Genomic DNA, 24187 nt, shown 5'->3' with positions numbered 1-24187 from the left:
GTACAAGCGCGGCCGCCAGCGCGTAGCCTTCGTTACCGCGGCCGCTCAAACGGTCTACGCGCGCTCTGATTGGTCGGGGTTTTCGCTTAATATCTCCGTAACGAAGCCCCATCCGACATTTTTGCAAAGGAAATTGTTGTTCAGAATCGTCTCAGCTACCCCCCATTTCCGGCTCCTCCCCGACTTTTGGGACACCCTGTATATCAGATAATCATATTAATTATGCATTTATGGAAAATAAAGAATAAAACGAATCGATAGCACCATCTAGCGTCAACGGTCGAAACTATTTTCCATTACAAGCTTGGGGCTTTTTCCAGCTATGGCGCCCCTCCGCCATGGCAGTGTTTGTGGCGCCAGTGAGCGATGCCTTTTCTGTTTTACCACGGTAGTGGTGGGTAGTAGTCGTAATTTAAAAACGTTTATTCGCAAATAACATTACACACACATTGTATTATTGTTTAGTATACTGAAATGAAATTGATACTTTGTGTTTGAAAATCAGTATTTCGAAAAAAGTAGTAGCGATGAATGACGAGGAAAAGAATATTTGTGTAAAGTTTTTGACTACATTAAAATGTATGTAAGCAAAAAAAGGAAATATAACATTATACCTTTTGTTGATTAAGAATTACAAAAAAATATATTGTTTTAATAAATAGAATTTCTTTTGTCATACTTTATAGCTAGAGGAAAAAGTTATGCTAGGTTCGAGGAGTCCCTCAATAGACTACAGAAGTATGTGGCATCGCAAGGTCTGGAAGATGAAGATATTCATCTGTTAGGAAGTGTTATCATAGACACTGACTTAAGTTAGTATGTTTTAAGTATTGCACAAAAACAATAACATGTTGTTAAGGGAATGAACTAAAAAAAAATATTTAATAGATGCTACAAAACTGGTAAAGCTAATAAACTGCCTAATTCCAAAATATAAGATGCCCGAAAAAACTTTCTATTTAATTACCACTTGGTACTTGTCATCTGTGAACGAGCTGCCAATTACAGTGTCTATCGCTGTTACACAATGGATAGTTGGTAATGATGCTTTTATTATGGCATTAGACATGCATCAAAATACACTTTTACAAATATGTATATGCTTTCAGGTTTGTGGAATCATCAAATAGTAGATAGAAAAGTTGTAAATGTATATTATAGTGTTTTCTATTATGTGATGATAAAAAAAGAAAAACTGGTAATCGTATTCTTATGTGTCTATAGTTTCTATAAATATAGGACACATCTTATATATTATGAAAAGATTGTTTATCAATGTTGTTTTAGAGTAGATATATAGCACGTCTGATTTATGTGTTAACAAGACCGGATGATGTAACACGTAGAGATGTATCCAGACTATTATCTTTACGTCAGAAATATTCAAAACCTCAAGGATACATCACTGCGTTATTGTCGTAAATAATCACAGTTACAAGCATACCATATACAAACATTAATATCTAAGGAAGAAATTTATATAGAACGTATTTTAGATTATTCAAGACCTACAAACCCGAATTAGTTCCTGAAAAAATTCAGTCTGTAAATATAGAAAGCGTATGGAAACCGATACCAGAAGTTTTACAAACTATGCTTCAAACAGTTAGAGATCGTTTAGAAAATCAAGAAAAAGAAAATGTAGATTTTAAATCGTTTGACTGGAACATATTTGAGGTAATAATTTTATGAATGCAAAATTATTCGAATGAGTAATATTTAAAAATATATACTTTAAATACATTTTAACAGCGTGTAAGAGGGAAAAAGACAATACCGTTGGTACCATCCATAGGATACTTTCAAATTGGTTCTAGTATTTTTAAAGCAAAAGATACAAAATCCATCTTTGATATTTCCAGGTAAGTATTTAATTTAACGTAAATAATTTAACAATCGAAACCGCTTTTCAACGTTGCAATATTTCAGCATCGATGAATTCGGCACATCGCATTCCAACATAGAATTACCGTGCAACGCTATTTCTCTTTTATCTAATACCGCTGGATATCACCTTTTGACATTTTCTGATTTTCATTATCAAAGAAGATTCTCTTATAATCTGTATAACACTCTAACAAGAGGTACGTATTAAAATTTTGAGTAATTTACAATACGTTTTATAAAAAATTAAATTAATATTCCTCTTATTCTAGCATTCATACTGGAAAGTGAAAAATTTTCCGAAGAAGAAATCGATAAATTACTTGAAATGACAGCAGAATTTTCACGTTATATGCAACAGGGTATACCTGTTGTCAATCGTTTCTTGGACGAGTACCTCTATTTCAATACAGGAGAATATCGATCAAAGCTTTTAGCTTTATTACAGTGGATGACTTCGACATCTATTAGTGGTACATCGTTAATAAAGTAACATTGTTTATTAACTGATGTAATATTGTAACTTATATTGTGAAATGACAATGTTTCCAGATTTGCAGGACAAAATATTAGTACATTTACAAAATATGTATTACGAATCGTCGATAACCGAAAAGTGTGAGATTATCAGAACTTTGAAAATGTTGATCACAAATTTGGTATACCAAACAGTAAACTGTTTTATTATATTTTATTACTTAACTAGAACATTGTTTTTCATGAAAACTAGCTTAATAAATTCATTAAGAAAGAAATGATAATCAGAGAATGCATCGACACGTTATTTATTGCAGTTTGTTAACGAAGGGTTTGAAGAATCTGATCAAGAGACAGCTGCACCATTTTTGGGTCAAATTTCAATGGGTAATTTGGAGGATGTTGTTCTCATTCTTACTAAATTCATTCAAGACCTTATTGCGTCTGGTTTAAATATACACTCCTATCACATTTTACTACTTTCCGAAGCACTGTTATTTTATGACCAGGTGTGTTTAAGCAATAATATCAATTAATATATCTCCATCTCCTTAGCGTAAGGAATAACATAGAATGCAGTAACAAACCTTTTTCATTTAAATTACTTAGATTTGTACATTGGAAAGTCGGAGTGACATACAGTCTTTCACAGTTGCACCACCTGCAGTAATTTATGGAGGTTTTGTTACAAGAAGTTGTGCGATTTTGTCAATGACTTGTAACTTATTATTAAGGTATTTTTTATTTTCTAATTTCACTTCTTTTACATCTACAAATTAGTTTTTAAATTTCAAAATGTTTACATAAGGTACCGTAACATGAGTTTACAATTCATGAAACATAAACCAGAAGAAACCTTATTGGACAAAAGGATTGAAATCCTGTCTGTTTATGTCAAAGATATTTGCAATGCATTGTTGTCCGATGAGGTATGTAGAAACAAGAGTAATATAAATTAATGATAACATGCAATTATTTCTTTTCTTTAATTTTTAGTTATTCACGAAAGAACATGGGAAATACTTTTTAAAAAATATTCCAGATGAAGTACTGAGAGACTTAGAACACTATAATTTAGATAACCATTTAAATATTCTCCATCACTATGCCATTTTGCCTTATAAGTATACATTAAGTAAAACAGGACTTAATATAAGTACGAAAGAGGTAAGAAATTATTTCTATCTGTCTATCTTATTAACAATGTATTTCCTAACATTAAATGTCAAGTTTCAAACATTAAGCACATCTAAATAATGTTGGAATTTTTTTAGGATGCCATGCATGTAGCTTCACAATATTTTCCAATTGTGAATGAATTTATCAATACATTTTAAACTAAAATATAGATATTTAACTTTTATATGTAACTATATGAAAAATAAAGAAACTTTTACAAAAAATACAAAGTTAAACAATAATAATATATCTACAAAGAATTAATAAAATTTGACCATTGTGTCCAAAAAGTTTAATATCGATAGATATTAAAATATAAATAGAAAAATTTCTCACGATTACATTTTCTCTACTTTTCATGTTCGGAAATATTACTTTCTCGAAAACATTGGTATAATAATCTGAAACTTTGAAATGCATATATAAATATTTAAAATGCATACAGTAACGTTCAGTCTTCAATTCAATATTAATAAAAATCACGAACTTTACTTCTACGTCTACGTATAGGCATCTTCCAAGATATTTGAAAAAGGATGCAAAGTGCTTTCGATACAATGATTTTGTAATCACAAGTCTATTATATCATTTTCAGAATACATTTTAGTAACGTAGAAAGTTGGATAACGAATATATTTGCAAAATATAGCATGTTCCGCTGTGGCTAAGGTTTTGAGCAGTGTTGAGTGCCTTGGTGCCTTGCACAATGGCGCCATCCCACTCTGACCAACTCTGACACATTCTCTTTCGTACAATCCTACCTTGTACCCTCCTACCCTCATTTCTGCGTGAAGTCTAGTTGTATCAAGTTATACTTATAAAGGTTATAAAGAAACCGATTGACCATTTAAAATTATTTTAAAGAATTCTTGAAGAATTATGAATACAAATTAATTGCCGGAAAACTAACCTCGACTTTATTCTATACACAAGAGTAATTATTCAATACTATATAAAAATAGTTGACATTAATAATATTATTATTGAACAGCTACAACTAAACATCATCGATATTATATGAACAATTTATTACTTTGGTTTTATGTTTTCCTCTCCAGTAACGAAATAATGGAGGATGCTACTACTCCAACTCCTCAGGATCTACAAAGGAAGCTGTACTTTTTAGTAGAACAACTTCAGCACATGGCTGGTGAACTCCCTCCAAAATATCAAATGCGACTTCCTTATGAATTATTATCTGGCTTAGCTAACTCCCTGTTGAACGATACGATATTTGAAATTGTCAAAGGATTAATGGAAATTCAACATGTTACGGAGAAGCATCTTTTTCAACAACGTCTTCAATTATTGAACCAACAAAAAATTGAAATGCAAGAAACATTGTCGCTGATGACAACAGATGAGAAAAGAGTAGCATTACATAAAAAACACAGAGAGGAATTAAAGCAAATGGACATGAAATTAGTTTTGCAATTAGATCAAAAAGTAGCAGACCAACAAAGTATTTTAGAAAAGGCTGGTGTTCCTGGATTTTATGTTACAAATAATCCTATAGAAATTCAAGTACAGATGAGATTATGCGATTTTATAATTCGTCTCAGTAAAATGGAAGTTCCAAGTTAATATAATTTAGAAAAGATTGTACATAAATAAATTACTGCTGTTTTTCTAATCGCCATTCTTAAATGAAATTTTGAGTTGTACAATTCATTACAACTATTTATTTATATTAGATAAATTGTACAATAAGTTAATTATATAGTTTTCACTTTTGTACAAGTAGTATTCCTTTTTTCTTCTTCTAAATAATTGCTTATGTTTATACAAACAAGTTAGCGAAAAGCATAACCGATTTTCTTAGAGATTCTAAAAATCGGAACATTAACAATTGTATATTTGTAGAAAATACACATCTTTTTATTAATCAAAAATTGTTGATGTTACTTTTTACGAATTATGTACATATACTCTTGTTGTTTATGTAGTAAACAGTATTGTAAGATACAGAACAGGAGATTTTCTATGTATAAACGATAATCTTATTTACATTATACCATGAACGTTAATTCCAGTTATCAAATGATTACGGCATACATGAAAATAATAAAAGATATTGTATTTACACTACTTTTTGTTTTTTAACAAAAACGATTATAAAAGAAGATATTGTTGTATTTTGGCAGTAGAATTAAATTTTTTGTCTTGGAATTCTTTAAATTACTCGCACATTAAGTAATGTTCATTAATGCAGTTTCAGTGAAAATTTATCTATTCGTAAATTGAACGAGATTAATCGATGAAGCTTTCAATTACTTTTCTCAGATTTCGGTAAATCAGTCCTCAACATTCAATTTTAATAATAGTAAAATGCCGATGGTTTTAAATGAACCATGTGCATATTCAATCCAATCGTATATAATTTGCTTTTAAATTACATAAGTACTTAGCTTTTAGGACTGCTTACAGTCTTCGCTTTTACTTAGAAGTGGCGCAGTGTTTGAAGTTGAAATATTAAGATCTAAAGATTTCTGGCGTTCAAGACTTTCAGCTTCGTAGTCTTCTGCAAAACATATACGATACACGTCCGCAAAAGTTGTGGCAAAATGAACTTCGAGACCGTTAGTTATATATTTAGGCAGGTCATTGTAATCCTTCTTATTTTCCTCTGGTAATATCACACAGGTTACGCCAACTCGTTTCGCCTATAAAATCATGTTACGTATGTCGATTATAAATTGATAAAACGAATAAAAGTCAAGTGGTTGTTTTACTTACGGCGATTATCTTCTCTTTTATACCACCAACGGGAAGAACTCTGCCTATAAGACTGAGTTCTCCGGTCATCGCTACGTTCTGTCTGATCGCTTTGTTTTTAGCAAGCGAAATTAACGCTATCGCAATGGTAATACCTGCACTAGGACCATCTTTTGGAGTTGCACCCTCAGGAACGTGCAAATGTAAATGAGCATCGTAAAGGAAAGTATTGGTCGGGTCCTCTTGATTCAAAAATTTCCTTGCCACCGTCATTGCTATTTGGATCGATTCTTTCATCACGTCACCCAAATGTCCAGTGACTTCGAAGGTACCTTCTGACTTTTTAGCTCCGAAAGGTTTTCTAATCGTTGTTTCGATAAATAACGTGGAACCTCCCATAGCAGTCCACGCAAGACCCATAACTACTCCAGGAGGTGTGACCTCGTACATTCTGTCGTGCGTGAACACAGGTTTCCCTACAAATTCGTGTAAATTCTCCGGAGACACGTTAATTTTTTCTGCTTCTTTTTTCACTACTTTGAACGCCACCTTTCGATGAACTTTTTCTATATGTTTCTGAAGACTCCTCACGCCTGACTCTCGACAATAAGACTTGATTAATAATTTAAGCGCGTCATCGTCTATACTAATCTGTCCGTTCGACAAGCCGGAATCGTTCATGGATTGGGGCACCAAGTACTGCTTAGCAATTGCAAGCTTCTCTTCCGCCACATAACCAGACATATCTATCATTTCCATACGATCTCTAAGAGGTTCTGGAATGGTGTCGATCACGTTCGCCGTGCAAATAAAAAGTACTTTCGACAAGTCAACTGGAACGTCCAAATAATGATCTAAGAAGTTTGCGTTTTGTTCTGGATCTAGCATTTCAAGAAGTGCGGATGCCGGGTCGCCTTGATGACCCTTTCCAATCTTGTCGACTTCATCTATGAGAACTAATGGATTTTCAGTTTTGGTTTTCTTCAAACACTGAATAACTTTACCAGGCATTGCTCCCACATATGTTCGTCTGTGCCCTTTAATTTCGGCAACGTCTGTCATTCCACCGACACTAAATCTGAAATATTCTCTGTTGAGAGCACGAGAAATCGACTTGGCTATCGAAGTTTTTCCAACGCCTGGAGGCCCATGGAAACACAATATTTTTCCTTGCGTCGAACCTTTCAATTGACTGACAGCGATAAATTCCAAAATTCGTTTCTTTATATCTTCCATTCCATAATGATCTTTATCCAAAATTTCAATCGCTTGTTGAAGACTTAAATTTTCAGGACTAGTTACACCCCAAGGCATAGATGTAAGCCAATCCAAGTAGTTCCTTGTAACATTGAATTCGCTACTATGACTCTCCAAAAAATTTAATTTATTCAATTCTTCCTCGAGTACATCCATTACCGGCTTTGGAACTGTCTTCTGCCTTATTCGTTCTCTATATTTTTCTCCTATAGCGTCTTTGTCATCTTTTTCCAATCCCAATTCCTTTTTAATAACTTTCAATTGTTCGTGAAGAATGTATTTTCTATGTTGTTGTTTCACTTTTTCTTCTACTTCCCTGCCGATTTTTTGTTGAAGTTTACTTAATTCGTATTCCTTTTTTAATAGCGCAAGCGATAGCCTTAGCCTTTTCAATATCTGCAAGTCAAATTGCAATATTGATTAATATTATTCGCAATATACTTTGAATAATTCACTCACATCCATTTCTTCCAACACTTGCTGTAGTTCTTGTGCGTCTGCTCCCGTCAAGGCTGCACCCAAGTCGCTTAAGTAGACTGGATTATCCACAACTCGTTGACCTTGGTGTAACATTTGTTGTAAAGATTCACGATACAATGGATTCATACTTATTATATCTCGAATTGTTTTAATTAATTCTTGAGTTAGAGCCTACACATGAAATTAATTCGTTTAAATTTGTATTAGAATAAAGTTTATCTCGGTAAATAAATACAAAATAATTTGTATAATTACTTTAATTTCTTCGGTTTGTCTGAATTTCTCATGAGTAATATTTACTACTTCTACCATTAACAACGGCTGAGCGCTAGTAGTTTGAGGTGTAGGATCTGCCGAATGAATCGTTTCTTCGGTATTGTCTGGTAGTTTTTCTGGCGCTTTACTTTCGGTAGGAACCGTTTCTTCGATCTTTTTGACTTTTTCTGCCTCCGATACTCTACTTTTACGTAACAACGATCTACGACTTGGTTTAGCACCAGTTACCGAATCGTCTACAGGGACGTGAATTGTTGTATTTAGTAGTGGAAACGTCAGTTTCATCTCTGCGTAGTAGGTAGTATAGGATTTATATATGAACTATTTAAGCACTTACAAAAAAAGTAAATTCATTGAAATTAATTTGCTACAGTGTAGTAAAATTTAGTGTTTTTTTCATGCTATGAACAAATTATTTTGTTAATTTTTTATGAACAAAAAACTATATTTATTCAAAACCATATGTATTTATTTGGATACTTAATTAAACTATATTGCAATTACTCACCATGCGTAGGTTTAGATGTAATTTCTTCCAAAATTTGACCAACAATTTTAATCCTTCTATGGGCCATCACAACTAATCTTAACCGATTGCCTAAATCTTGTACTTCGTGTATTTGTGCAAATGTTCCAACAGAATAAATATCCTCTAAACTTTGTACAAGTTCTGCTTCGTTTCTATCAAAATAATTCCGTTCAAAAATACAAATTGCATATGTAATTCAAAGTACGTATATAACTTACTCCTCTGTTTTCTTTAAGAAAATTCCAACGTAAGGTTGATTTAATTTCACTTTCCTACGGATCAAATCCATGAGAATTGGATTACTGAGTTCGATAAGCTTTATAAATCTAGGGAACACTGGATTTCTATTAATTGCGATTACAGGAACGTGAGGCCATACTTCTGGCACGACAACGGTAGCTGGTAAAGAAGCCGGATCTTCCATCTGATCTCCATCGTTTTCACTAAAAATCAAAGTATAATTTTGTTTGTTATAAACTTAAAGTGTAATACAGTAATATTTTCATAGAAGGTACAGCTTTAATAACACGAAGAGCATTTGTGAATTTGAGAAGAAAGAGATTTACCTCGGTGGATCCTTATCGCTATATTTTTTAGTTGCGAACGATCTGATTGAAATTATAGCCGCAGTGTGCCGATGTCCACGAGTGTTTCTGGCGAATGTACCAAGGTATTCGGTGAAGATCGTTCTCCTAAATTGTGATGGTTGTACGCGTGTCGACAACTCTTGATAATTCAAACGGTGACTTCTACAGAAGCATCGAGCGTTTATCACGCAATGCCGAAAAACGGGCAAAATTTTGAAATTGACTGCTGTCACGAAACGCATCGTTTTCGATTCTGCTCACGATTCGATCGTTAGATCCACTTGTAACTTGTAACACCTTTTTGAGGTTATACACTCAAATCCGGCACTCCGACACACGATGGATCTGATCGTCTGATGAAACTGAATGAAACTCTGCTAACCTAAAAGAAATTTTTCGCGCCTCGATCAGACGTTTCATGTTTGTGCGCACATGAAATTAATGATATATTGAAAGTACATACTGCGATTCGTATGCATACAACATTCACACCAATTCATATTTTCCACATTTTCTTTGCGCTATACGTTCGTAAATTTTAATAAAGTAACAACGAGGTGAAGAGTGATATTCGTTTGTTGTTCCGTACAATCTATTTGTACATATATACAATTATGTATACTATACAACAAAATTTCTAACTTTCGATCGAATCAGAAAAAAATTTGAAACACTATTTCGAACAGTGAATACCAAATTGAATGTAGATAAGATACACAGTATTTTTTTAACGTGTCATAAAAATTTAACACTGCCAAGTCGAACACTTTTCGTAAATTTCACATTTGATGGCGAAGTTGCTTTAAATTTTACGTTAATATTACCTCTTGATAGTTATGACAACATTCAGTGATATTTCAATCTCTATAATTACGTGAAAAGACATTAATTGTTTTAATTTGTAATAAACAGAATCAACAATGAAAAAGTATGCAACATACACAAACTTAGATAAGCCAGGGTCATCAAAAGATTTTAATAAAAACGCAAGGTCTACAATATACCCGGTTAAAACTATTGTAAATACAAGGCATGATCCAACAACAGATGCGCTTGAGAAATTGAGCTTGAGTAAACTTTCTAATTTACGCTCTCTGTTGATATTCGACTAGTATCTTCCTTTTATTTAACAAGTAGTCCTATTATTAAAATTATTCTTCGTTATAGGAATCATGTGCTCTGGTAATATAACTAGGCAAAGTTTATATAAAAAACCGAGTACTGTAACCACATCGGACGACGATGACGAATTTTTTCTGAAATTAAAATCTGAGATTGACAAACATCTTTCGTCGTAAGAAAATTTGTATCATATTATGTCATCTATCTTTTATTTATAGTTTTTAATATCTCCTTGTAAACTTAGACACTCAAAAGAAAACTACAAGCAAAACATTAATTACCAAGATATTACATTATTGCAAAAGAAGAGATCTATAATCGACAAAGAAACTCAAAGTGTAATTAAAAGATTTAAGAAGGATGCAATACATACGAATGTTATGCAAACATTAAGCAATAAAAATAATAGGCAATCCAATTATGTTGAGAGTGCTCTAAAAAAAACAAATGATACATCGACAAATACACTTTCTAAAAGTGTACAATGGGAAAATATGTTTTCATCTAATATTTTAAATTCAAATTTCAGGTATTCTTTTAGAGAATAAAGTTATTGTTTTATAACACAAATATATATTCACATTTAAAGTTTAAAACGTTAAATTTTAAGAAAGTATAAAAAACATCAACTTTTTAAAACTGTAAAGGTGATATTACAATTTCTTCAAAAATGCAGTCTGAAGTACAAGTATAATTTCAGGGACCCTACTAGTAAATATATATACCAAACAAGTTCAAAGGTGCAACAAAACAATGTTATACCTTTACCTACAAATAAAGCAGTCGTCGTTCATGCAGGATACGAAGAATTTCTATTTTATGGAATGACATTTCTCACTCCTCCGAATAGTAATTCAAGCGAGGATAATTAAGATTTCCGAATTTTAAATATTACGTGTACTAAAATGTAAAAAGTATTACTCGAAAAACAAAGATTCGATAATATTCAGTAATTATTGTTTTAATTTTAGGTATGTTATTTATCTTAAAAAAATAATGTAAAATCATTTTAAAAATATTATAATTATAATAATAAAGTCATTGAGATAATAAACAGTCTCTTGTTTATTGTAATCCATAACTTTTATAATACACATTAAATTTTCGCAAATGATAACGGTTAGATAACGAATTTTAAATGAATGTAAATCATTGGTCACTCGAGCGGCTAGGCATAAATCAGCTGAAATCAGTATAATTCATCTGTTTTTCTTTTGTTTTTCGCGACGTACGTCCTAACTTGCTGGTATTCGCGAAATAGGTACTAGTTTTTCTTTTTTAACTTTGATGCGAACTTATCTTCACAGGAAATTAGTTGCACGTAAAGTAAAGAATTTTGCATTCTTCGATGCAGATTTCTCTGTACCTAACCAATTGTGATAATACCGAACGTAAACAAATCTTTAAAACGATGAAATAGCAAAGCAGTTTATTCTTAAATGTATCGTTTAAATATATTGGCAGTTCTAGCAATTATTACTGTAATTGAAGTATCATAAAGGATTCAGTGTTTATTTCGAAGAATGTAACAATTATATATCGGTTTAAAACAATGAGTGAATTTAAGTTGCATCATTTGGTGGTTGAACTGATTGGACTATTAGGGTGAGTAAAAGTGAAAAATATTTTACAATACTTTTCTATTTTAAATGCTGTTACATATCGTTTGTTGTTTTAAGATTTATAAGAATGTATAATTGTTGGACGAACAGGTCAACTTCGGCTCCTGAGAAACACGTAGAAAAATTACAAATAGAAGGTATGCCTACAAGCGCGAGTGCTTTGACTATTGTTGCTTCGCAAAGCTGTATTCATAATTTGGCAAAAGGTTCGCCTGTTCCTGAATTGTTTCTTCAAAAGTATGAAGAATTAAAAGCAAGAAAGTTAGTACCTTTGCGTATCTAGTTATGTAAATTTAGCATAAACAAGTTGCATTAACATTTAATTTTCTTTCTTTCTTTAGGGTAGATTTATTAGGTTTATTCGCCCAAGTTTTGGAACTTATATCGAAAGATAAAGAATTGAAACGTTATTTGGCTAAACAAGCAACAGCATTAGCATCAAATTCTACCAAAAATACTGCCATTACTACAGAAGATTTACCACAGATTTGTAAAAATGTAATCAAAGCTGCTGTGGAAGGAGAAAAGAAGTTAAATAAACACGTAGGTGTGATTGCAAGGAAAACAGAACCATCCATAGTAAAACATAACTGGGTTCACGAAAGGCCTCGAATAACGTGGGACTTCTATAATGAAACAAATGTCATACCGTGTCAAAAGGTTGTGCCTGTGGTGTCTCAAGAATCTATATTACTTTGGGATCTTTTGTATTGTCTAAAAGGTATAGATGGTACCTATATAGTTTCCGAACCATTAACGGCTCCGTATGCCTTGAAAACATTTAGCATCTCACCAGATGTTTGTATATCGTATAAACAAATGTCGCAACAAATATTACCTCTTGCTTCGCACTATTCAATGACGGTTAGATTTGTTGAAGAAAAAGTTTTACCAGACGACGGACAAGTTAATCACGCTTTGAGGGGAGCTATAAAAAGTTTACTCAGAGATTATTTATTATTCGTTGTACAGTTGGAAACAGAACATGTTCGTGGTAAATTAAATTTACAGAAATTGTGGTTCTATATTCAGCCTACCATAATTGCAATGTCTATTTTATTTCAAATTACATCTACTATATGCAAGGCAAATGCAAAAGGTGGAAAGGTACTGAGTCTTCTACACGAGCAAACAAACAATATTAGCGGTGAGGCAAAGTTTAAAGAATTATGCATGTTCCTCATACAAGCTGCGAGCGTTCCGTACATGCAAATATTGGAAAAATGGGTATACAAAGGTGTTATATGCGATCCTTATGAAGAGGTAAAAATATAGAAATAATGCATTCTTATTTCAATTGTTTTAATAAACTTTCACTTTCTATAAAAGTTATATTCTATTGTTTTATATCATTTTTCGTTTTTCATTTTTTAGTTTTTCGTGGAAGATAACGAATTAATTCAAAGAGAAGAATTGCCTATTGATTATTCTGCGGATTATTGGGAGAAAAGGTATACTATGAGACCAGAGAGAATACCTACATTTCTCAATGAACACGCGCAAACGATTTTAAGAACTGGGAAATATTTTAACGTAATTAGACAGTGTGGTATGTGATTCCATATACACGTATACTTTAAAATATGTATACTTTAAAATATGATTGTTATTTATAATGCTAACGTGTAAAATTTAATAGTAAGTACTGAAATGAAGTAAGAAAAACACTATCGAAGTTCATCACAATTATTTTGATAGGTAAAACAATTCAATGGGGAAAACAAGAACCTTTAATCTATCAACATCAAGGGAAAAAATACTTGGCTGCTATTGACAGAGCGTATTCCGAAGCTGCGAAAACATTATTAGAAGTTCTCATATATGAAAATGATTTAATGGGACGACTTCGTAGCGTGAAAAGTTATTTTCTTCTTGCACAAGGAGACTTTGTAGTATGTTTATTTAACGAAGCGTGTTATTAATAATTTATGTGATATCTTAATAATGTTATTTGTTGTTATTCAAATAGGTGGAATTTATGAATTTGTGCGAAACGGAATTAAATAGAAGTATGTACGATATCGTCATCCATCGATTGGCATCTCTTCTTGAAGTTGCGTTACGCATGTCCACTGCGGACTCTGATCCGTATAAAGATGATCTGAAACCTGAACTTCTGCCATATGATCTTCAGTTCCAAATGTTTAGGATACTTTCCATTCAAACTAGAGATGAGAAAGGTATATTTCACAGGTGTAACCACATTTTTTTTCCACAGGTCCTATCACATTGTCCTAACAAAATTTCCCGTTTTAGAGTACAATTTCCAAACTGACAAGACTTTAACCGGTCTGGAAGCATTTGTTTTCAACTATGACGTTAAGTGGCCCGTTTCTCTGATACTTAACAGGAAAGCGATTGCTTGCTATCAAATGCTATTCAGACATTTATTTTATTGCAAATACGTTGAGAGACGCTTGTGCAGGTTGGTGTATAAATTTAACTAAATTAGTTGTATTTACTCGACCACAGAATATATGTAATATTACATTCTAGAGTATGGATCTGTAATAAAATTGCGAAAACATTTACCCATAACGTAGCAATGTCGTATAGGAAAGCATTCTCTTTGCGGCAACGAATGCTCGATTGTATTCAACATCTAGCATATTATATGATGGTCGAGGTTATAGAACCAAATTGGCTTACATTTTTAAACAAAATGAGCAAGGTACAGTAGTTGATGTATATCCTTCTTCTTTTCTTTTTTTTAAACATAAATTCAAACTTGTTAATGTTGTATCCAGGTTAGCAACGTAGACGACGTTTTAAGCGTGCACCAAGACTTGCAGGATAGTTACCTGAAGGAGTGTATGCTTACAGATCCCGATCTCCTTGGTTTCATCACGGGTATTTGTGCTGCTTGCATCGACTTTTGCAATTTTATGGAGGTAAGTTTCGTTATTTTCACATACAAATGTGCAAATATGTACAGGTAACTCTGAATTGTTACATGATACGTGTATATGGTACGCATACATACACAAAATACGAATTAAACCTTATGTCTAAGTTGCATTCTTTGCTTTTACTCGGATTTTTTCGAATACCTTTGTTGTACAAAATAGTATAAACTAGGTACTACAAATGTTTTTTATAAACTCATTACACAGAATATATATGCGTTTTAAAATGCAACAAAAATAATAGTCATTATATGTTTCACATTACATATATACATATATATATATATATTGTTAGGAAGAAAATCATTCTGCATGGCGTATAATATTATTGAGATCTAATTGTAGCACAATACTTTCTGTATTAAATGTTCATAAGAAGCATAAAAAATTAGTAGTAAACTGAATCTTAATATTTTGCTGATCTCAAGCGTATGAGCCCATACTACATTGACGCCGAATTGACTTCCATGATTGGTGCCTGTCAGGAAGATGTCTATGATTTCGAGGTATATTCCTAAAGTTATAACTCTGCTTCCATGCATTTTTGTAGTCTTAGAATCATGAAGCTTTTCTTTTTATAGCAAACAGAAATCAACATAGAAATCTTATTTACATTATTATTTATCAGGGATACATTTTCAAAATCCGCATGATATATGTTAGAAAATTCAAGAATTTTGTGATATCGTGAGTTTCGGTAATAATACAGACTTGAAACTTAATACATATTGTTTTTTCGTTTTTGTTTTTTTTTTTTTTTGCACACGTTATCGAATGATCCATTACGAGTCGAATTTGATTTAGGGAAACATTTGACCCTCTTATCGGACTATACCCTTTTCATACCATAAGTAGTGGCTTTGCTACGAACTTAGAATTCAAAGAAAGCATCATTTCTTTAGTTGTTAAAGTTTAGAATCGAAATATATACATTATTTATTCATAGTTAAATGACTGTTGATGTTGCATGCAGTCTTTGTATTAAATATAAACATTTAATTGTTCATTCAGAAATAGCGATATGGATATAATTTTCTAATTTCTATATTTAATATGTGAAAATCATTCAATGGAAGCATGGTATTTAGTATTATAAATTACATACTTTGATCGCAAAATTGTACTTGCTAATCACAGGTTGCAATTCAACCTCATCAAGTTCAACTAAATTCAGATGACAAGGTATATTTGTTTCGAAAACTTTAGCCTGTATGTATATTGTATGTGCCATTTAAATTGTCATGAATATCATTGTGTATGTTACATTCGTTTTGTAAAATGTATGCTTCTTAATCTTAGTTCTACAAGGGATCTCGCGCATATACTAAACAAAACGAGAAAATAGTATTAATATTTGATATTCTTTGTTAGGATGAAAATGGAGATACATCCAAGGAAAATGCAGGAAGCTTCGAAGAAACGATTGTATCGCTAGATGAAAAATTTACACAAGTATTGATACGTCTTCTAGACAGAATCTGCGATCTAGGATGCGATAACAACAATGAAAAACTCTTAAACGTGTTTTGCAGGTAAGTTACTCTTTGGTGTTTGCGGATGTTAATTATATATCGTAAAGATATGAAAAACAAATTCGTTGACATCTATATAGTCGCATAACTTTTAATTAGGTTAGACTTCAATTCATTTTATACCGAGATTTTGATACGACGTGGAAGAGAGAAAACAGCGATACAGGAAGAGGTCTCGGGTTAAATATGAAACATTCACGTATGTTGAAACATTATTTATATAGAGATTTATACATAACACATTTTTTAAATAACTGAATTGTAAAATAATTCTCATTAATTAAATATTTATATACGTATTTATTCTAAGATTGTTACTTCATTTTAGTATCGTGTAAAAATGTTGCATGCATAAATGTTTTCTTTTTTTTTTGCATAATACCCATTTTTTATATGTTTAAGCACTTTTTTTTCATACTCAGTCTTACAATCAGCTTATGCAAAGAAAATGTTCAAATATTATGTTTACGCAAATTTTAAGCGATACGTATTTATATAAGTAAGGCACTTATTAATTGTAAGTTTAATAGAAACCTTGCGATACGAAGCAATGCAATATCTATATTTTTTATAATTATTACCTATCTATGGCAATTTGAAAACACCAAGCCGTCATTCTTGTCGCCTGCGACAACTAATGAGAATTGTTGGTGTATTCAACTTGTATAACAGAAACAAGAAAACAAAATAACCCCTCAGTTTTCATTATATCTTTTTATCATTAAAATGATTATTCTCAATATATCACTTGAGGTCATTCAAATTATATTCAATCGAACTCAATCTGTCTTTAATTTTCCTCATCTCGTTGATGATTTTTTCATTATCCGACTCTCGGCTTCTCTGCAACAAAATTTGTTTAGTTTGTTTTATAATATGACGATCCATGTTTACGGTGGGCGATACTTTATCCTCATCGAACGGAACACTTAGCGAATCATTTTTCAACAAATTTGGAAAAAGAAATAGCCTTTTGATGAGACATGTGGGCGACAGGCAGGTCCAGCAGCAGTGCGATTTATCGCCGAACAAGCAGTGTTCATCCTGGGTAAAAGGAGCTTGAACAGCCAGCTTCTCGATGTATACGAGTAGCTTTATCCTAGAGATCAACCCGACCAGTTCCGCCTTATTGAGAATGTCTGCTGTGTCGTTGACGGCCAGACCGTTCAGCAGGTTCAACAATACAATGGCGATGAGAAAAACGAATAGTATGAACACGATATGACTTAGAATCGGATACGTGACAAAAGGTATGTCGTTCGCATCGAATTCTCCCGTGAGCATGATGATGGTCTTGAACAACGAGTGGCCCAGATCTGGAAAGTTTTCGTTGTCGCTGTTCTTGAAGAGCGTATAGAAAGCAAAGGCAAAGGCCAGGATCAAGAAGGCGTAGAGGAGCAAAAAACGCATAAACTTTAGAAACACTGTTTTGAACATCTCGATACCAGTCGACATCAGTGGATGTTGACCGATCAAGAGTACCATTTGCCAGGCGGACAACAATATCGCCACAGCGGCAATTTCAGCGCCTGCACCTAGAATTATAGCATAATACAGGAATACCAGCACCATTTTCATCCAGTTTGGGAAACTAGTTACGTAGTGACACGGTGCCAAAATCAACTGTAAGATTTCTTCGAAGGCGAGGCAATTCATGGCGACAAACGTGGTGATTCGCAGAATTTTCACGGATTCTTCATACTGAGATGGCTTGGTGGTTTGGCCCATCGCGATGTAAATGTACGCGTTCAACAAGAAATAAACAAGAACGTAGAAGCCGATGTTTACCCAAAATACGTGTCTAATGCTGTACCATTTCAGGTAGAGAAACGAAGATAGAAGCGGATGGTTGAGCAAGTGTTTCAAACTGCTGTTGTCAGCTATGAATTGGAAAACGTCCATTTCTCGTTTCAGGCGAGTGTCATTTTCCGAGTTGTAGGGGTTCAAGAACTTGTAATCGAATTCGATCATATATTTCTGCGATTCATCTTTTCTGGTCTGTATGCAATCGTCCAAGAACCGAGACAAGGTGGACGCGGAGATGTCGGCAATAGGCGCCACACCGAATTTATTCGGGTAACCTATGTAGCTTCCTTTTTCGAGTAACAATGTTACAGCTTCGCGACAGTCTGCCCTTGCTGCGTAATGTAGAGGAGTGTTTCCTTTCCCTGAAAATAATAACAATATTTATGTTTAAAATACACCTCTATCGCCATACATAAATCCATGTTTGATACATTGAAACGTGTCAACAAAGAGACGAATTGAATTTGAAGAATTTGTTTAGAAGAAATCTTGGTACCCACCATCTGTACATTTAACATCAACGTCGTTCTTCAGGATCAGTTTCACACATTTCAACTGATTAGACATATCTTCCGAATCTCCTTTCCCTGGAATACCCAATTCAAGGCAGGCGTTCAATAACAACTCGTTCATATCCCCCTTGTAATTAGCGTTCAATATTTGATCAAGAAGATCGGGTGAGCCTTTTCGAATCGCTAATATAGCAGCGTTTTTCAAGTCGCAATCGACGTTACCCTCTTTCACTCTCTTCAACAGCGCGGAGACCGCCTTTTGTAAATTCTGGTTGACGGCCATCTCTATCAGTTCTTTCATGTTGTCGTTCACCATGTTGTCGTTCTCTAAAATCAGCAGACACCACAAGAAGGTGGTCTCGTCGTTATCGTTCAGGCAGTTCTTGAGATCGTGGACATTAGTTTCTCTGAAATAGGAGGAAGGTGGAAGATCGATGTCGGAGTATTTCTTCCGTACAATGTCTCTGACCGTTTGGCCGGTGTAGTCCGTGTACTTGTCCAAATCGACGATGTACTTGGCTACTTCCAAAATCAGTTTCACCATTTTCTTCTGGTCATTATCAGCCGCCATGTGAATCGCTGTCAGACCCTTCATGTTAGGTATGTTGGGACTCGCATAATTTTCCAGTAGCAGTTTCGCGCACTTCTCGTCATTATTTTTCACAGCCATGTGCAGGGCGGTTTGCTGTTCAACTTGCAAGTTTGGGTCTGTCGTGGGTTCGTGCAGGAGAACTTGGAGGACATCCGCGTATCCATTCTCCACGGCGAAATGAATTGGTCCTCGTTTGTGGACCGTGTTGATTCTGTTCACTTGTGCTCCATTTTTGATCAGGAACTTTACGAACTTTGGCAAGCCATTCTTGCAGGCGATGTCCAGAAAGGTTCCCTCAAATGAATCTTGGTGAACGTAGTTTACGTCGATGCTGGATGACTTGTCCTTCAAGCTGTTCTCGAAACGTTTTTTAAAGCTTTCGAAGTTGTTCGACTTTAAGCAGTTCAGAAGGTCTCTGTAGATGTTCTGTGATCTCATAGGGGCTGGGGTGCACTCGTTCAGCAGCCGCATTTCCGAGGAGTCGGCGGCATCCATATTTCTATCTGAAATACCAAGAGATTCATGAATTTTTCTATAACTGCAATTTACATGTCGTATCGCGTTGCATTTCCGATGGCGACGATTATACAAATTACGCGAGTCGATTGTTTAAATATTTTTCATTGCAATAATGTTTAATCTAGTGGAAGAGAAAACGAACAAATTTTGTAACACCTGCGAACTAAAAGTGTTGGTTTACAAGCACGTTGAATACATGCATGTATATTGGACGGGCGTGCAACTGGTTTTTACACAATTTCAACGTTCTGATGTTAATGGAGGAGGCGCGGAAAACTAAAAAACGATCGTCGATGTAAAATTTGATCTAATCGTATTGCGAATAGATCTTGATAACAACAAATACATTTTAGTTTCTTTTCTTTTTTCTTTTTTTTATTAATATAGTCGGGCCTAATTTACACCCGAGGATTTTTTCAATGTTTTGATTCCAAAAAAAAGTTACCGCCGCGATCCGCGAACCTATAAATTTCTTTGTTCAACTTTGAACATTTAACAAAAATTAACCTTTCGGAATTTCCAAAAAATCCTAGGTGTAAATTAGGCCCGGCTATCAAAAAACAAGCGTGTAAAATTGTGATGCATATCGGTCTAACCGTTTCTGAGAAAAGTGTACCTTTGTACCAAAAACGAACGTTTTCAGGAGACGCAAGAAACTAAAAATTTCTATTTCCCGCTCGATTATCGATATAAATGTTATCTAATCGTATATAATTTTATCGAAATCGATTAAGACACTGCCTATTTGAAAATGTACTGTTTCTTTTTTATCCTAGAAAACGATATAACTGTTTGGAATCGCTTAAATTTTAATTAAAACAAGAAATTGTTGAATGTTCCAAGCCCCTTAAGCAAGAAATAACGAAAGAATGGTTTCGATGTCCGGCTATTAACAATAGAAATCAAAGCAAGATCTCTGGATGGCGAAGCGCGGCATTTGGGAGCAAAGAGATACGTACTTGGTTGTCATGCACGATGACAGAAGTGCTCTCCGGAAGCGTTTCCTGTTGTCAGCATTAATTCAGTTTCAAACGAACACCAAGAAACATGGATGGTAGCGCTGCTGGCCAGCGCAAAACAATTTCAACAACGGCACTGCGCGGACCACTATCACCGATGGAATATCAAATTACTATTGTAATACGATGAATGAAACGAATTCTATCATTTGAATCGTGCGTGCCTTTACTGGTAAAGTATATAGAGGAAAAAGGATTTTGCCTGGCATTGTACCGTGTTAATCGTTATATCTAATCTGGATGTCAGACTGTCGGATATCGTCACAAGCAGCTATTACGACTTTTGTTAATAATTTGAACGGTTTAATTGTACTTACAGGATCACGAAGCGATCGTCGAATATTGAATATCGAATCGTCGAGCGCTTCCTCCAACGCGAATCGAACGACGGACAGGAAACGAAAATTCCTCGACTATCACCGTCTGGCATCGAGCAAAGCGGACTACTCTACTGACCAGTTAGTTCTCTGCATCGTGATGTCAGCGTGACAAGAGAGGGGAACCGATCAAGTGTCCAGCGCAAGCTTCTGTACGTGTTAATTGAACAGACGTTAAAACCTAGCCGGCGTGTTGGAAATAATTACGAAGATTAGTTGAAAATATTTGTCTGACTTTAATGAAAGGTCCAGATGAATACAAATTATACGTTCAACGCGTTCCTCTTTCCAGCTCTCAAACATTTCTTGTTTATTCAGTTAGTAATTTTGACTGTAATTTTGAATACTGAGATAGATTGAAAAAAGTGAGACGAATACGAACGGTAGTAGGTTTCACGTTCACTTGTACGTTTCATCCTTGGCGATAACGTGAGTCCCTAATTTTAGCTTACTTCTCTTCGACGGACAGGACACAACAAGGTCGAAAGCGTCGAGGATGGCGACTACGAACGTTAGGGTGCGTGGGTTGCGAAATTGAGTATATCCAATAAAGGAGACAAGGTGATACCTTTACGGTGATATCTCCAACGTAACATCGCAGTCTGCGTCTTTGTTTTCTGTAATATAATATATCTTACAGAAAATTGTATTGGGATTTTGGAGCAGTACTGTTTTTTTATATATATATATACATTTTTTTTTTGTTTGTTAATTTGTGAATGAAAACGTTAAAGAATAAATTTGCTAAAGTTCTATTATTCATATTTACTATATTAGATTATTATTGTATTATATTAGGTAGATAGTTGTAAGACTAATACCATTTTTTTAGCAACTTTCAGGTTCACAGTATCTCTACATATTAGAAAGAAACAAGAATTATTCGATGTAAACAATAATCGTAAATATGGAGCGCATGCGTCGTACTTTTAATCCAAGCGGAAAATAAAGCTGGGCGGTCGGTGGTGAGGGTAGAAGAGCACATGCCGCGGTACCGCGACGTTTAATCTTCAGTCGATCTGGAACGCGTCTCAGGTGCGGAAGCGTTGATAGCTACCCGGTGCTTTTGTGTTCGATAAACGACTCCGACAACGGATTTGTGATTTAATTAGTTACCTTTGCTGCTTTTCTTATCGTCGTTGGATAATTTCAACGATCTTCGCCCCTACGTTATTTTGTCCAATCCAGGTAAACGATAAAACGCATTTAAATTTAATAACTCTGCGTAAGCAGAAGTACGCGTTTACGATACATTTACATTTACATTTTAAAAGCTCACGAGTTTTGAAGTAATCAATCGTTTCCAGTGAATTGCAAAGTAAAGTTTCTACGATGATTGCGGATTTTTGTGCATTTATAAGAAATTTGAATGTACAAAAAACTACAAAATGCATACAGTGTGCAGTCGTTGAAAAAGAAATGATTGAAAGTATAATTGATATTTTAATATTTGCAGAGCAAAATAAATAGCTATTTCGGTTGAATTTTTCCAGATACATTTGCAAAGATTTTATTTTGCGTAAAGACCCGCAGTTGAGCGATGACACGTAACAAGGACATTTTCGTTTCAATTACACCTTTAACGTGAGCAACGACGATGAGTAACTCTGAGTAACCGAGCGTGCCGTAAACAAATATTATGTCATCGCCTTATATTCATGAATACACTGGCGAGAAAATTACAAAGACATAAACGGCAATTTATCGCGTTCCCCTACCATTTTCTGTACGAATTCGATGATTCACCTAATCGAAGAAATCAAATTGTGCAAGTATACAGATAGCCTGTTAATTAATAACCGAAAATCAATCAGTTGTCATGTCAGTTTAGATAACGATCAAAACAATGCCAGTCGCGAGTGTATGTTGTGATGAAAAATAATGAAAAATAGGGATGCAAGAAATACGTATAACGTAAGGGTTGATGAAATTAGACCGTGCTTGTTACCACTGCTTTCATTGAATACATTTAGCGAGATACGAACATTCCTTTCAAGAAACTCGATCCTCCCTAAGTTTGTACAACATTAGACCACCATCGTATAATGCGGTTTCTATACCGCTATGAAAAGAAAATTGGAGCAATCCTATCACGGTAGATAAACATAGTCATAGTCAGGAATTATCTTTGTTTAAATAAGAACGTTGCCAATACACCTTGCAGTCTGATATAACGATAATTGGATATTTTTCCTATATCCCTTAAAAGGCCAGATTAAAGTTAAACCTCCCTCGTTCCAAAAATGGTATCGATCGATTCAGCAGTTACATTAAATCCTGTTTGCCACTTTCTCTATACGGTAACATCGAACACCGAACGATGAACCAGTAGTTATGAAACACAGCAGCAGGCCTTTCGGGGCTTTGGAACAATAGCAAGCAACCGTGTCCTAACGAGAGAGCCGTGCATGCTCGTATGCAAATCTCCGAATCCGATTTGCATACGCGTGCATTCGTGGAAAGATATTCACCGTTTGAATACGGAGATGAAAACCTTGTAATAGAGGCGCGTACAAGTCACGTGTATGTAAGCTCGCACTCCATATGAGCAAAACGAGAGCAACAGTGAGTCGTAAATAGAGGCGCGTGATAGACACCGACGAGTTCCAGGCATGTCATCCAATTTTCAACGAAATTTTCTTGCGTGGTGGGATCGCCGCCAGGAGTTTAACAGCAGGATAGCAGGTTGTTTTTCGTCAAAGTAACAAGTGCATCAATGATGATAAGACACGAGCATAGCCCATATGACACATGACCCAATAACGCTAGAAATTTCTTTACCGAATAGACGATCCT

At 34.2% G+C, this 24187-nt stretch overlaps 6 protein-coding genes across 20 annotated transcripts in view; 4 read left to right on the top strand and 2 right to left on the bottom strand.

The window, feature by feature from the left end:
* The first annotated feature begins 96 nt into the window (after positions 1-96).
* On the top strand, positions 97-3779 carry LOC128875465 (centromere protein I-like). Of its 5 annotated transcripts, none has more exons than XM_054121073.1 (15): positions 97-579; positions 687-812; positions 889-1038; positions 1110-1198; positions 1288-1418; positions 1497-1677; positions 1753-1862; positions 1930-2084; positions 2157-2357; positions 2437-2555; positions 2679-2870; positions 2971-3095; positions 3170-3290; positions 3358-3528; positions 3636-3765. In XM_054121073.1, the coding sequence occupies exons 1-15, from the start codon at positions 528-530 to the stop codon at positions 3696-3698; spliced, it is 1986 nt and encodes a 661-aa protein (XP_053977048.1). In that variant the 5' UTR covers positions 97-527; the 3' UTR covers positions 3699-3765. The 5 variants fall into 5 exon arrangements, with proteins under 5 accessions (XP_053977048.1, XP_053977046.1, XP_053977051.1 ...); XM_054121074.1 differs by having other exon boundaries at positions 99-579; positions 2437-2543; XM_054121071.1 differs by having other exon boundaries at positions 3358-3779.
* A 553-nt stretch (positions 3780-4332) lies between these two features.
* On the top strand, positions 4333-5130 carry LOC128875470 (gonadal protein gdl). The gene is made up of 2 exons (XM_054121085.1): positions 4333-4474; positions 4599-5130. The coding sequence occupies exon 2, from the start codon at positions 4609-4611 to the stop codon at positions 5122-5124; it is 516 nt and encodes a 171-aa protein (XP_053977060.1). The 5' UTR covers positions 4333-4474; positions 4599-4608; the 3' UTR covers positions 5125-5130.
* Positions 5131-5943: 813 nt separating this feature from the next.
* LOC128875460 (lon protease homolog, mitochondrial) lies at positions 5944-9626 on the bottom strand. Of its 2 annotated transcripts, none has more exons than XM_054121058.1 (7): positions 9364-9626; positions 9016-9240; positions 8777-8949; positions 8248-8555; positions 7972-8163; positions 6277-7908; positions 5944-6203 (listed from the first exon to the last, which is right to left on the bottom strand). In XM_054121058.1, the coding sequence occupies exons 1-7, from the start codon at positions 9624-9626 to the stop codon at positions 5952-5954; spliced, it is 3045 nt and encodes a 1014-aa protein (XP_053977033.1). In that variant the 3' UTR covers positions 5944-5951. The 2 variants fall into 2 exon arrangements, with proteins under 2 accessions (XP_053977033.1, XP_053977034.1); XM_054121059.1 differs by having other exon boundaries at positions 8248-8504.
* LOC128875468 (uncharacterized) lies at positions 9365-11554 on the top strand. Of its 2 annotated transcripts, XM_054121083.1 has the most exons (5): positions 9438-9467; positions 10297-10455; positions 10552-10678; positions 10751-11035; positions 11207-11554. In XM_054121083.1, exons 1-5 carry the CDS (start codon positions 9458-9460, stop codon positions 11376-11378), a joined length of 753 nt encoding a protein of 250 aa, XP_053977058.1. In that variant the 5' UTR covers positions 9438-9457; the 3' UTR covers positions 11379-11554. The 2 variants fall into 2 exon arrangements, with proteins under 2 accessions (XP_053977059.1, XP_053977058.1); XM_054121084.1 differs by lacking the exon at positions 10297-10455 and having other exon boundaries at positions 9365-9467.
* Positions 11555-11649: 95 nt separating this feature from the next.
* Positions 11650-24187, top strand: part of LOC128875461 (gamma-tubulin complex component 2-like) — a 13703-nt gene continuing 1165 nt past the window's right edge. Inside the window, exons 1-15 of one of the 7 annotated variants that reach the window (XR_008456829.1) lie at positions 11674-11734; positions 11814-12111; positions 12219-12389; positions 12470-13391; positions 13503-13677; positions 13827-14020; positions 14098-14308; positions 14385-14553; positions 14625-14799; positions 14876-15019; positions 15463-15540; positions 16406-16566; positions 16666-16765; positions 21334-21543; positions 21839-22144. Coding sequence is in view for 1 of the 7 variants with exons in the window: in XM_054121060.1 (XP_053977035.1) it covers positions 12059-12111; positions 12219-12389; positions 12470-13391; positions 13503-13677; positions 13827-14020; positions 14098-14308; positions 14385-14553; positions 14625-14799; positions 14876-15019; positions 15463-15540; positions 16406-16566; positions 16666-16750 (2538 nt within the window). In the remaining 6 variants the exon portion in view is untranslated. Of the gene's footprint in view, positions 12112-12218; positions 12390-12469; positions 13392-13502; positions 13678-13826; positions 14021-14097; positions 14309-14384; positions 14554-14624; positions 14800-14875; positions 15020-15462; positions 15541-16405; positions 16567-16665; positions 16870-21333; positions 21544-21838; positions 22145-24187 lie in introns of those variants that run through there. The other 6 variants (XR_008456828.1, XR_008456830.1, XR_008456831.1 and 3 more) reach the window with 6 other exon arrangements.
* Positions 16925-21471, bottom strand: LOC128875462 (transient receptor potential cation channel protein painless). 3 transcript variants are annotated; one of them, XM_054121062.1, is made up of 4 exons: positions 21332-21471; positions 20955-21102; positions 18873-19979; positions 16925-18734 (listed from the first exon to the last, which is right to left on the bottom strand). In XM_054121062.1, the coding sequence occupies exons 3-4, from the start codon at positions 19969-19971 to the stop codon at positions 17311-17313; spliced, it is 2523 nt and encodes an 840-aa protein (XP_053977037.1). In that variant the 5' UTR covers positions 19972-19979; positions 20955-21102; positions 21332-21471; the 3' UTR covers positions 16925-17310. The 3 variants fall into 3 exon arrangements, with proteins under 3 accessions (XP_053977037.1, XP_053977038.1, XP_053977039.1); XM_054121063.1 differs by lacking the exon at positions 20955-21102; XM_054121064.1 differs by lacking the exon at positions 21332-21471 and having other exon boundaries at positions 20955-21186.

Source organism: Hylaeus volcanicus, chromosome 4 (assembly GCF_026283585.1).
Source record: "Hylaeus volcanicus isolate JK05 chromosome 4, UHH_iyHylVolc1.0_haploid, whole genome shotgun sequence".
Classification (NCBI taxonomy): Eukaryota; Metazoa; Arthropoda; class Insecta; order Hymenoptera; family Colletidae; genus Hylaeus; species Hylaeus volcanicus.
Note: the sequence above shows the minus strand (reverse complement) of the source record. Positions and strands in the feature narration are given on the sequence as shown.